General features: G+C 36.0%; 1 protein-coding gene across 1 annotated transcript; it reads left to right on the top strand.

Annotated features, from left to right (window-relative positions):
* Positions 1-2,681: 2,681 nt before the first annotated feature.
* Positions 2,682-9,272, top strand: LOC135842993 (uncharacterized). The gene is made up of 3 exons (XM_065360714.1): positions 2,682-3,045; positions 8,163-8,537; positions 8,802-9,272. The coding sequence occupies exons 1-3, from the start codon at positions 2,765-2,767 to the stop codon at positions 9,223-9,225; spliced, it is 1,080 nt and encodes a 359-aa protein (XP_065216786.1). The 5' UTR covers positions 2,682-2,764; the 3' UTR covers positions 9,226-9,272.
* The last annotated feature ends 4,392 nt before the right edge of the window (positions 9,273-13,664 follow it).

The following is a 13,664-nucleotide window of genomic DNA, read 5'->3' as shown; positions in this document are numbered from 1 at the left end:
AGATCATGCAAGAATTTACCACCTGTCCAAATTTCAAGTGCTAAAGTGCGTTTTTCGATTTTTGGTGAATTTTTGAAAATCGAATTTAGGCCAAAAATGAGGGAAAAAATCAAAATCTTACCAAATTGACCAAGAAAGCTGAAATTTGGGTAATACCCTATTTTCGACATGCCAAATCGATTGGAAACGGTTTCAACCCGTTTTGAGCAGGTCTGGAGCCTCCAGCAGATTTTTGAAACTCGAAATTCCCACAAAATTCCATCAAATTGGAGTTGTAAAGCTGAAATTCATTCTGAAAACTAATTTCAATACGCTACGAAGTACTGCAGGTAAATTTCAAGTCGTTTTGGAGCCTCCAGTAGATTTTTGAAACTTGAAATTTCCCCAAAATTTCATCAAACTGAGATAGAGAGTCGAAATTTATTCTGCAAACTAATTTTAACACACTCTGAAGACGATTTCAGGTATGTTCAAGTCATTTTAGAGCCTCCAGCGGCTTTTTTGAAAATTACTGGAGCCTCCAGCCAATTTTTGAAACTTTAAATTTTCACAAAATTTCATCAAACTGAGATGGAAAGCTGAAATTTACTCCACATTCCAATTTTAACACCCTCTGAAAACGACTTCAGGTGGGTTCAAGCCATTTTAGAGCCTCCAGCGACTTTTTTGAAAATCACTGGAACCTCCAGTAGATTTTCGAAACTTGAAATTTCCCCAACATTAATTTATCAAATGGAGTAGGAAAGCTGAAATTTACTTCGCAGACTACATGGTGGTTTCAAATGGTTTTGAAAGCTTCCAGCTACTTTTAGGAAATTTTAATTTTCCAAAAAAAAAACGCTATAGAACCTTTCAAAAAGTCGCTGGAGGCTCTAAAATGGCTTGAACCCATCTGAAGTCGTTTTCAGAGGGTGTTAAAATTGGAGTGTAGAGTAAATTTCAGCTTTCCATCTCAGTTTGATGAAATTTTGTGAAAATTTAAAGTTTCAAAAGTTGGCTGGAGGCTCCAGTAATTTTCAAAAAAGCCGCTGGAGGCTTTAAAATGACTTGAACATACCTGAAGTCGTCTTCAGAGTGTGTTAAAATTAGTTTGCAGAATAAATTTCGACTCTCTATCTCAGTTTGATGAAATTTTGGGGAAATTTCAATTTTCAAAAATTCGCTGGAGGCTCCAAAACGACTTGAAATTTATCTGCAGTACTTCGTAGCGTATTGAAATTAGTTTTCAGAATGAATTTCAGCTTTACAACTCCAATTTGATGGAATTTCGTGGGAATTTCGAGTTTCAAAAATCTGCTGGAGGCTACAGAACTGCTCAAAACGGGTTGAAACCGTTTCCAATCGATTTGGCATGTCGAAAATAGGGTATTACCCAAATTTCAGCTTTCTTGGTCAATTTGGTAAAATTTTGTTTTTTTCCCTCATTTTTGGCCTAAATTGGATTTTCAAAAATTCACCAAAAATCGAAAAACGCACTTTAGCACTTGAAATTTGGACAGGTGGTAAATTTTCTTGCAAGTCCTATGTTGATACGCGAAATCTGCGATTTCGGCTGACCTGTCAATCAAAATGGCCGCCATTTTGTAAGTAAGGCCAACTTTTTTTTGGGCAAGTTTGCTTTAAAATGTTCCTTAGGATGTCCCCTTTAAGAAAAAAGTTGTCCCGGTGGATCGACGGGGGGGTGCAATTACTCCTATTGTCATATGCCGGACTATAAGCCTATACTGTTAAAAATAAGAAGCAGAGTGCATTTCAGCTATCCATTTTCACATTTGCTAAAACTTGGTAGAAATTTCAAACTTGGAAAATTCCGCAAAAAGCCCCGGAGAGTTGAAAAGAGAGTACCTACCTATAACTCAAATTTTCCATTTTTACGTCAATTTGAGAAGATTTTTAATTTTTTTCTCATTTTTTCCCCCGAAATTTCATTTACAATAATTCACCAAAAATCGAACAAATTCACCCACCTATATAGCTGTGTCTTGTTCAAAAATGTTTTTACGAGTTGGAATACCCCCTTCCCCCCTCCACCTAATCAGAATTTTGGTCAAAACTTTGAAACATTAAGGATGTAAAAGGTAACAATTTTCGGGTCTCGAGACAACATGGAAACAAAGGATACACACTTTTTTCCAACTAAAATACAAGAATTTAGCAGTATGAAAAACGTTAGGTGATGAAGATGACGTTTCACTTCGCACGGTACAATGAGATGATTCAATGTACACCCATCTGCCGGTTTACATTATACGTAAGATTCACAAAAAACACACTTTGTGATTTATCGAAACCATATGGTACCGAACAGAATGAAAATTTTACGAGTAAATTATTCGCATCAATCGCGAAAATCTGATGCTGTTGAAAAATCTACCACTGTCGTCGTTTCAACCTACAAGTTCCAAATTCGCGTAATCATATACATATAGAAACCTAGTTCGACTTTTTCTCGCGATGTCACCCAATAATAACCGATCGCTATTGTTTCCGATAATAATATTCCACTGCGCTGTAACGTTGGGCAGGGGAGAAGAAGTCTTCACAGTAAGAGATTATTTCAAATTAAAGGGGTAAGTACGATGAAATCACGATCACTATACGAGGTGCTTATAATTAAAAACACCATATTTTGCAAACTATCATTTCAACTTATGCCCATTACAGGGAACGTTTCTGTGAAACAAGAAAAAATGGTTTTGTCTTTGAAAATATATGCCATTTAATAGCCGAAGAATACGGTTTCGAAAATTATGAACCCATATACATGGATGCGTTTTGCATCGAGGACAGTACGATATATTTATTCGATAAGGAAAAATATAATCTCGTTAAAACTGAAGAAAACCTACTCATGTGCTCGTATAATGAAGTTAAAGGTTTCCATTCGAAAGAATTTGCATTTAAGGCTATAGGTAGAGGAGAAGAAGAAAACGACGTTATGGATTACGAATTCCACGGTGGTATTGCTACACCTTACGCCAATCATACTGGACTATTGAATAAAGTACACGTTATTACATTGGAACAACTTGAGATGCTGAAAGGGTGAGCATAAAATTCATTTAGATTTTTTTTTCACTTTAAAAATTAATTCCGACTATAGGGTTTTTTTTATGGGTGCTTTTTAGGGGCACTGCCAAAAAGAGAATTAGAAAAATATATGAAAATTTCCATAAAAAGTGAAGAATTTGTTGGGAGGGGATGAAATTTAGCAAAAAAACAGCTTTTAAAACAGGACTTTTTTTTAACTTACCTACCTTTAGTTTGAAACCGAAAGAAAACTTTTTAGGCAGGCAAAAAAATCAATGCTTTTTGCGCGTTTTGGTAAAAAAAAAACTTTCTGGGCAATTTTGGTGAAAATTACGACTATTCGACTATTTTATCAAAATAACTAATTCCTGAGAATTTGTGGTGGTGCGGGGTGCCATGGATGGAGTCCTATCAAAAATCTGACGTCATATTCGTGTTCAGCGTCACCAAGAACATAGAATTCAATATGTCACATGCCCCAGATTCTCTTTCGAAAGTTTCATCCAAAATTGGGGGTGGGGGTGCTCCCCCTTCATTAAGAGATCCCATTTTGAAACTTGAATATTTTGAAAAAACATCAAAAGGTTCATCTACGGAAATTTTTTCAAAATTTTAAATGGTAGCTCCCACTTACAGCTCAATTTTGAAATTTGAACTTTCAATTTGAAAGTTCAACTTTCAACTTTTGAAAATTTCAAAATGCTTAAAAAGTTCTAAATACAATGCCCTTTCGAACTGTGAAATCAGTTTTAATCAAAGTATCATAGTTTTGGAGGAATGGGCTGCTGAAGTTTAGTACCTCGAGACAATGTGAAAATAATGGAAGCCCCCCACCCACCCCCTGAGGGGGCTGGGACCAAACTGATTGCGGGATTAATACTTAGTGGGTGGGTATATATTGTAAAAAAAATTTGAGCGAAATCGAAATTAGCATCCTTCCCACAAAAATTGGCATATTCCCCCTCCCCCAAAATGGAATATTTTGACTACTTTTCCTAAAATTGACACTTTTGGACTTTTGTCAAATTTTTGGTGGAAAAAAATAAACAAGTTTGGCAAAAAAAAAGAACAGGACTTTTATTCGTCAATTTGAGAATAAACGGGCTTTTTAAACTTAAAAGGAGAAAATACATTTTCTTTGAATGTATGGGGTGGAGAGAGTGTCCCTTTTTGATACCCCCCTTCCAAAAAAAAAAAAAACGTTTTTTGACTACGTTTCCAAAAATCGGTTTATATTGACATCCCCCCCCCAATTGAAATATTCCCGCCAAATTGACATTTTTGACTACTTTTTTTGACTGTTCTTGACATTATTTCCCAGGTTTTGGACTTGGAAAAATTTAGTCTAAAAAAAAACAGAACTTCACAAGCAAGTTTGGAAAAAAACCAGGACTCTTGTTTGGTGATTTGGGAACTAAAGACTGTTTGAATAGAAATGGAGGAAATAAATTCTTTTTGAATGTTTGAGGCACCGCGAGAAGATGACTCTTTTTGACGCCTCCCTCTTTTTTTGAATACTTTTCCAAAAAGTGACCATTTTAGACATTTTACCCAAAAAATCGACATCCCCTCCAAAAATTGACATTTTTTGACAACTTTTTCGAAAATTGGCACTTTTGGTTTTGGGCAAATGTATGTACTTAGTTGAAAAAAAAAAACAGAACTTTTGTTTTTAAACAGAAAAGAAAAAAATCAATTCCTTTTTGAATGTTTTGGGTAGGGAGAAGATTACCTTTTTTGATACCTCCCCCTTCCCTCCCCTCGCATTGATATTCTTGAATATTCATCATCAACGTCGTAGTCGCAAGCAAATAGTGTGCCCCCAATAACGACCGCCACTCCTCTCTGTCTTGAGCTAGTGTGGCCATAGTCGCAACTGAGCCAACTGTTTTCTGCACTGTATCAGTCCACCTTGTTGGAGATCTTCCTCTCTTTCATGTTCTGGGGACCCTGCCAAACAGAATTCCTTTTCCGATGTTTTCTGGTCCTCTTCTGGCTATGTGTCCAAAATAACTCATTATCTTGATGCCTTTGATCGATGTGTAGTGTATGTTATCTTCAACATCCTGCGCCATATCCACATTTCAAAGGCATCAATTCTTCTTCGATCATCTTGCTTCAATGTCCAGGTCTCCCCTCCATATAAGAAAACTGGAAAAACTAGTGTTCTGATTAGTATCTTCCTCATTTTTATGGAGATTTTCCAGTTGGTGGTGACTTTTCTCAACCAAGACGTCGCTGCTTTTCTGAGAGCTATTCTTCTTCTACATAATTTCTTTGGATGATCCTCCATCAGCATCCACAAGTGAACCCAAATAAATAAATGAGGTCACCTTTTCAAATTCATTCATGGTTTTGGATTCTGATACGTGCCCAGCTCTATTAACAACCATGACCTTGGTTTCCCCACATTTATGAGGAGTCACATGTCTTCACTGACCACTCTGATGTCCCTGACCCGCCTGATTAGTTCTGCCAGTTCGTCTTCATTAGTGGCTATTAAGGTGGTATCATCAGCATAATGGAGATTGGAGATTTGTCTTCCTCCTATCTTGATGCTGCCTTCACAGTTCTCCAAGGCTTTTCGCATGATGTACTCGCCATAGATCTTGAACAGCAGAGGCGAGAGTATGCACCCCTGCTTTACTCCTCGTTCTGGCTGAAATGGGTTTGACTCTTCTCCACCTACTCGCAACATCATCTTGTTCTTGTCATTCAGTGATTTGATCAGCTCGATTAAGTGCTGTGGAACTCCCATCTTGCGTATTATCTCATATAGCTTTGTCCGATTGGCACAGTCAAAGGCCTTTGCATAGTCAACGAAGCATAGTACCTCAGGGATGTTTAATTCGCAGGATTTTTCGATTATTTGTCTGATGTTCAAAATCTGATCTCTGTCTGTTCAGGTGGAATCTGCCTATGCAAGTATGCCTTGATCCTGTTGTTGATTATTTGGAGCATCACTTTACTGGCATGTGGAATCAGGGATATTATGCGATAGGTAGCGCAATTTTTTATATCACTTTTCTTGTGTAGTGAAAATTAACACTGATTTGCACCAATCTTCTGGCCATTCTCTTTTGCACCATATGTGACGTGCTCAACGAGAATCGACCTTAGGGAAAAAATGTGTTTTGAGGAACATGCATTTAAAGTTTTGAAGTGTGTTTTCGCCTTATTTTCGGGTAGGTATGCAACAGAAACGTCTCCAGTGGTTTCATCTAGGTCCCCTTTAGCTCTGTGACTGTTCGTGTAAACCAGTCATAACCGCGTGTTCCTATGCTGCCACACTAGCCGCGTGGCGCAGCTCATGGACTATCACACGGGAGGTACTGAGTTCAAATCCTACCTCAGCCAACAATTTTTTTAAAATTTTTTTCAGTTTTTTTTTTTCTATTTTAATATTTTTTCAAGCAGATTTTTCACTGAAAATGAAATTTATTCTACTTTTTCTTCTTTTAACAAATTAATGAATTAACAAGTTTTTATGAAGTGAAATACACGAATGGGGCTTGATAAGTGTTTGTATGCAAATTAGGTTCATTTTTACTGCCAAAATCATAAAAAATAAAAAAAATGAATTTTGAGTTGATTTTGGCCCTACCCCTCAACTTTGGGGTCGATTTCCGAGGAAAGTAAAAGAGATAGGAAGTTGCGGTTTGCGCCATTGGAAAGAGCGTCTTTTTTTCTATAAGAATCGCTCATTAACTTGAAACCCCTTTTTTTGACCTAAGGTCGATTCTCGTAGAGCACGTCACATATGTTGTTGCATATCTTCCAGATCACCTTCTCTGCTTTCTTACCCATGGACTGTAGTATCTCAGTCTCCATACCGTCACATCCAGGCGCTTTGTGTTTTCTCAGTGCCTTGATGGCATCTCTTACTTCGTCAAGTAAGATTTCCGGCTCTTCTACACTGTCCACTTCAATTTCTAGTACTTCATAGTTGTTTGAGTTCTGTAGTTCACTTCGATATACAGTAAAAGCTCGTTATAACGCTTTCGGTTATAACGCTGATTTCGTTATAACGCTGATTTTCTCTGGTCCCTAGACAACCCCATTTAAACCAATGTAAAATTAATCGCGATATAACGCTCATTAGCAATTATAAATCGCGTTTTAACGCTCTAAAATTCAGAAAAAAATCACACTTATTTACAATTTTGACAACAAAAAACCAATTTTTTGCGAAAAAAAGCATACTTTCAAGTAAAAAATTCTCAGTTTTTGAAAACTTTGGCTGCAACAACAGTTTTTTTTGCAATTTTTGCAGTTTTGATTTTTAAAAAAGTAAAAAAAAGCTTTTATTATATAATTTTGTGAAAAAATCTGTTTTTTAACTTACAGTAAAATTATTTTCGATTTTGTTTGGCCAAAAAAAGTAAGATTTTTTTGATAATCTTACCTATCAAACTTTAGTAGAAACTTGATTTCAATTCTAACAAAAAAGGCAGGTAAGTGACTGAGAAATGTGTTTTTTTAAAAGAAGATAATTATTGTAAAGATTAAAAGAATGAAAATTGAATTGTTTCAAACAACTGCAGGTAGACGATTAAACTTTTTAATGTCACCAAAAGTTTTTTTTTTTATCAATTTTCTGCATTTAAGAAGGATTTTGGTCTACGTATGTACCCCAGTTGTTCAAAATTCAAAATTAAGTTAACGTTTCCACTTCTTTTATTACGCTCTTTTTACTTTAAAATGAGAATTCGCGGTATTACGCTCATCAGCGTTAAAACGAGACTTTTGCTTATAACGCGTTTCGGCTTATAACGCTCTTTTTTTTTGGTCCCTTGAAGAGCGTTATAACGAGCTTTTACTGTAGCTTGCTGCAGTACAATCTCCAATTCTCTAGAATCTTATTCGAGTCCCACGCGACTATACCGATCTTGGCTGTGTTGTCATGTGATTGTGGTTTAAGATCTCTGGCAATCTGTTTTATCTTACTTTTCCAAAAATTGGCCCTTTCAAACATTTCACCCAAAAATTTGACATTTTCTGACTACTTTTTCAACAAAAAAAAAAATGACTGTTTTTGAAATTCTCTCTCAGGAAACTTACATTTTTGACAACTTTTCGGCTTTTCCAAACTTCATTAATAATTGGCGGATGGAATCAATCTCTATTTTCAGAAAAGATTTCTGCACCTCGAAGAAGAACAGCGATTTTTTGAGATTTATGTGCGAAAACATAGCGCAGAAAAATCAGATCGCGGATTACTCAGAAATCCAGGTGGACAACGCGTGTCAACAAAATATTAAAACATTCATATATTCCAGAGCAAAACGTAAAAACGTCAATATTAGTCCTAATCAAGAGTTACTCTTGTGCAATTATATTCGTGACAACGTAACATTTGCATCCAGGGCTCTGGGTAGAGGAAAAAAGGAAAATGACGTCATGGAATATACAATGGCTGGTGATGTTGCTCAACCTCAGGTCAATCGACCTGGTTTGTTGAGTGAAATTCACGTTTTGACGTTACAGCAATACAAGTTACTTGCGGGGTGAGTGAATTTAAATATTGAAATACCTAAAATATAAATTTCCCCTTTGAAGAAACACCTGTCTCTTCCGTCATCTGCATTGAACAAATGCTGACTCTTCTGCGAATATGGAGCACTCGAAGTTGAAAAAAATTGACAAATAAAAAATAAAAGGGAATAAATTTTTGAGAATTTTCACCAATTCCCTAAAATAAATAAAATTTTTCAAACATGTAAGTTACCTATGTAATTATAAAAATTGATACACTTGTGTTTCCGTTTCAGGGAAGAATTCTGCACTACAAGAAAGAATGATGCTGAGGCGTTGAAAAACCTATGCGTGAAAGTAGCAGATGCGAATGACTACGAAACGTACGTGAAGAATGAGTTGAATGCAACATGTTGGAAATCTATTTTGACACTATTTTCTGAGGATGAGAAACAATTGGTACAGATCGAAGAAAATTTACTCCATTGTATATATATAAAAGAAATCAAACCAGAAACAGAAAGTGGCGAGGTAGTTTTTAAGCATTTTGCATCGAAGGCTTTGGGCAAAGGAAAAGGAAATAACGATGTAATGGAGTACGATTCGTCGTACTCCAATTACTCGTATCTAATGACGCGCGTGACGCCTTTTTCTAATCGAGTAGATTTTCTCATAGATAAACAAGTTAAGGAGTTTCATTTAATAAAATCTTTACTTTAGCTCCGTAAAAATAAGTATTCGCTTTTATGTACTATTTTCTTAAATTATAGAATACGGTTAAGAAGTCTTCATGTTTGAATTTTAAATTATTTTCTATAACTGTGCCAAACTGCAATAATATTCTTACAAGAAAGGATTCCAGAACCCTGTTGGGGGAAAATCCGTGATGAAACCCGCCAAAAAATCCGTCGCGGCTATTTGGGACTAACCGCTAACCGCTAAGCGGAATTTATGGCAGTTTTTTTTCCGCAATGCGGAATTTGAAGCAGAATAATCGTCATCGCGGTAAAGCGGATTTTTGATATGGCGGTTTTTTGATATCGCGATTTTTGATACACTGAGAAAAAACTGTGGTGCAATGTACTATACGAGTACATTTTTGATTTTTTAAAAATAATTAATGCGTTTGATATGCATTATGTTTATGTGAATCAGTTTACATTGCACTTAGCGATTTTTTGACACAATTTTCGTGTCAGTATATCAACGAAAATTTCCTACCTAACTGGGGATTCGAACCTGCGACCCTACGTCCCTAACTACCTAACCTTAACCACTAGACTACGGGGCCTATCGTTGAGCATACTGCATTTTGAACAATATAAGCAGGAGCGGATGGGCACTTTTAAAGTTACCAGGATGTGGCGCTGGCTTTGATGCAACGCCGTTTTTTGAACGATGATTGGGGGGGGGGGTGTACGTACGTGATGAAAAAATGAAATCATGCGTACTTTTTTTGGAATTTTTTCACCTTGAATATTTTAGCCAGTATTGTCATTTTGAGGGGGTGTAAAAACTACTTTGTCGATTTTTTTTTTTAGATTTAATTGCTGAATTCAATTATAATTTACTAGGGTAAGGTGCATTAGAAAATCCAAGTTTTTATAAATCAAAAAAAAAAATGCAATAGGTACTTGACTACTTGTGTTGAATTAAAGTCAATCAAAGTATTTGTAAAAAGATAAACAAAATTTTGAAAAATTAGTTTCAAGTATTCTTGAATTTTGATAACTCACAGGGTATGTTTAGTACTCCCAAAAACATAATTTTGGGCCCATAACCCGCCCCTCATCTTACTCCCTTCGACCAGGTGGGCCAAAAAACGCTCTTTTCAGGGGAAAAATTTTGCATCAGCGCGTGTTTGAGATAAAATTTTTCTGTGAACGAATATAGTTGGAGGATACATGGGGGTACCTCCCTGAATTTTTTCAGAATTTTTCATCGTAGCGGGTTGGGGAGAAAGGGAAACAAAAGAAAACTTTGAATCGACGTCATCCCGGAACAAAAAAACATACCAAAACGATTTTTTCGATCTTATAGGTGTACCTTCTATAGAGATCATCGCCCGACCATTTGGATTGGTGGGTCAAGCTCAAAAGCTCAAAAAAACCTCAAAAACCATGTTTTCAAGTATAGGTCTTTTGAAAATATTTTCTTTGCAAATGTTTCGCAATAATGACGAAAAAATATTACAAGATATGTATTTTTATTTCTGAAACTGAGGAAATATTTTGGAACGTAGTACTTAGTGATGCCAATATTTTATATTTCAAAGAATCAAGAAAAATTGCCAAAAATCACCAAATTTTTGGCGATGTACAATAAATGGCAATAACGATTAAAAATGTGTAATTACATAGAATGGATTCAGAATCTCAAATAATTTCATTTGGGACAGAGGGGCCAACAATTTTTGAAAAAAATCTCGTTGCTAGAATCATGTCTTCTTCATATATTTTGAGTGAATCCGTAATCTTTTATTCGAAGATCGTTGAAACATGATTTTTAAATTTCTTCTCGAAAAAATCGTTTTTTTGTGAGCAAGAGATGTGGAGAGGGGACAATTTTTTGGCTCCAACATTTTTTCAAAGGTACATAACAATGTTTCATCAAAATTTCAAAGCATTACACATATTTTATCCCCCCCCCTCCCGAATACTTTTTAGCGATCTTGATGTAAGCAAAAATACTTCTGCGCGCGTAGTTTTGTAAAACACGTAGAACAATTTTAGTTCTCTTCAATTTCCGCCATTTGTCCATAATTTTTGAGAAAAACGTAAAAAACGTGGTTTTTTGAGCTTTTGAGAGTTTGACCCGCCAATCCAAATGGCCTGGCGATGATTTCTATAGAAGGTAGACCTAAGAGATACATACTTATTTGACGAAAAAATCGTTTTGGTATATTTTTTCGTTCCGGGGATATGGCGATTTAAAGTTTTCTTTTGTTCTCCCTTCTCCCCCTCTCACCCTTCGATGAAAAATTCTGAAAAAATTCAGGGAGGTACCCCAGGTATTCTCGAACTACATCCGTTCACAGAAAAGATAAGCTGCATTTAAAATTCAGACGAACCACCACGGAGTAGACGCGATTTTTTCAGCGGTTTTTTCCGCGGTTTACTCACTTCACTGGTAATTTGGCGGATTATTAATCCGCTAAGCGGGTTTTTGGACGGATTAGCCAGTTCGCTATAAAAGTCGCTTTCAAGTAAATCGTCTAATCCCTTAAAGGCGGTTTTTATAGCGGATTGGCGGTTTTTTTGGCGGATTTATTCGCGGAATCGCGGAATTTCACCCAACAGGGAAGGGGATACAATAAATTTTTAAATCGAATAAAAGCGGATCGAGGAAGGACCCGATCCAATTTCTCGATTTTTGGAATTTATAATGTAATTTGGCCTATTGCCAGGTTATTTTCAATGAAAAAAACAAATCAAAATTTCATCATAATCTAGGTTGAAATTTGATTACAGCTCTTTTTTCATGTTCTGAGTTGCTCTGCGATATCGTGAAGCCATTTCAGAACATCTAGCAGAGTTTCAGATTCTTTAATTTCAGAAAAAAAAATGCCTTAAATATGGTTAAAATAGATCTCAGCATCTATAATACGAATCGATTAAAAATTCATAGTGAAAGAGAACCGTATTTTTCAGATCCATGAAATAAAAATTGAAGATGATTCGTACGCGAACGAACGACTAGATCAAAGGCGAAAAATCGCATCAGAGTTGAATCATCGATGAATCAATTGAGAACGACTGAATCACTTTGAAATCCAATCAAATACGACAAAACGGAGAAAACAAAACATGCTCCGGTCAAGCAACAAATATTGTGAATGATTCGTTCGCGAACGATTTGTCCCGAACTGAAAAATTTTTGGAGAACGACTGAATTTCTACAAAAATTTTGAAAGTAGTAAAACAAGAACGTGGCGATAATTAGCTTTTTCAGATGTACTAACAGAGATTCGAAGATAATTCGTTCGCGAACGATTCGCTCACAGGAGAGGAATCGTTTAAGAACGAATGAATCATGGAAAACTTGATTTAGATAAAAATAATATGACAAAATTCAACTTTATCCTAAAAAATATACTGAATTCGTTCGCGAACGTTTGGTTAAGAATTAAAAAATCGTTCGAGAACGGCTGAATCTCATCTAAATCAAAATGTAGTGAAAGAGAACGTGGCAAAAATTTGCTTTTTCAGATGCACAAACAAGAATTCCAAAATGGTTCGTTCGCGAACGACTCGCTCGGAAGCATTCGTTCGCGATCGATTCGCTCAGAAACAGAGAATCATTCGAGAACGACTGAATCATTTGGAAATCAAGTCAAATACTACGAAATAAAACCGCAGACATTCTTCAATCTGCCAAAAAAATTTGTCGTTGATTCGTTCGCGAACGATTTGCTCAAAGGGGAGGAATCGTTCGCGAACGAATGAATCACCGAAAACTCGAATCAGGTATACAAGTGATATGACAAAGCCTAATTCTATTCTTTAAAAAGTGGACTCAATTCGTTCGTGAACGATTTGTTCAAAACCAAAAAATCGTTCGAGAGACTGAATCTCTACTACATCAAAATGTAGAAAAAGAGAACGTGGAAAAAATTCACTTTTTCAGATGCACCAACATGAATTCCAAAATGGCTCGTTCGCGAACGATTCGTTCAGAACCGGTGAATCATTCGAGAACGACTGAATCATTTGGAAATCAAGTCGAATACTACGAAATAAAATAAAACCTCAAACATTCTTTAATCTGCCAAAATGCCAAAAGTTTTGTCGTTGATTCGTTCGCGAACGAATGAATCTTGGAAAACTCGAATTATAGATGAAAGTGATATGACAAGAAATTCAATTCAATCCTTTATAAAAATATAAAAATAGACTGAATTCGTTCGCGAACGATTGGTTCAGAACCAAAAAATCGTTCGAGAACGACTGTATCTCTACTACATCAAAATGTAGAAGAAGAGAACGTGGCAAAAATCCACTGTTTCAGATGCACCAACAAGAACTCAAAACAATAACGATTCGTTCGCGAACTACTCAATCGGAAGCATTCGTTCGTGAACGATTCTCTCGTAAACAGTGAATCATTCGAGAACGATTGAATCATTTGAAAATGAAGTCAGATGCCACGAGACAAAACTA

The sequence above is a fragment of the Planococcus citri genome, chromosome 1 (assembly GCF_950023065.1).
Source record: "Planococcus citri chromosome 1, ihPlaCitr1.1, whole genome shotgun sequence".
Lineage (NCBI taxonomy): Eukaryota > Metazoa > Arthropoda > Insecta > Hemiptera > Pseudococcidae > Planococcus > Planococcus citri.
Note: the sequence above shows the minus strand (reverse complement) of the source record. Positions and strands in the feature narration are given on the sequence as shown.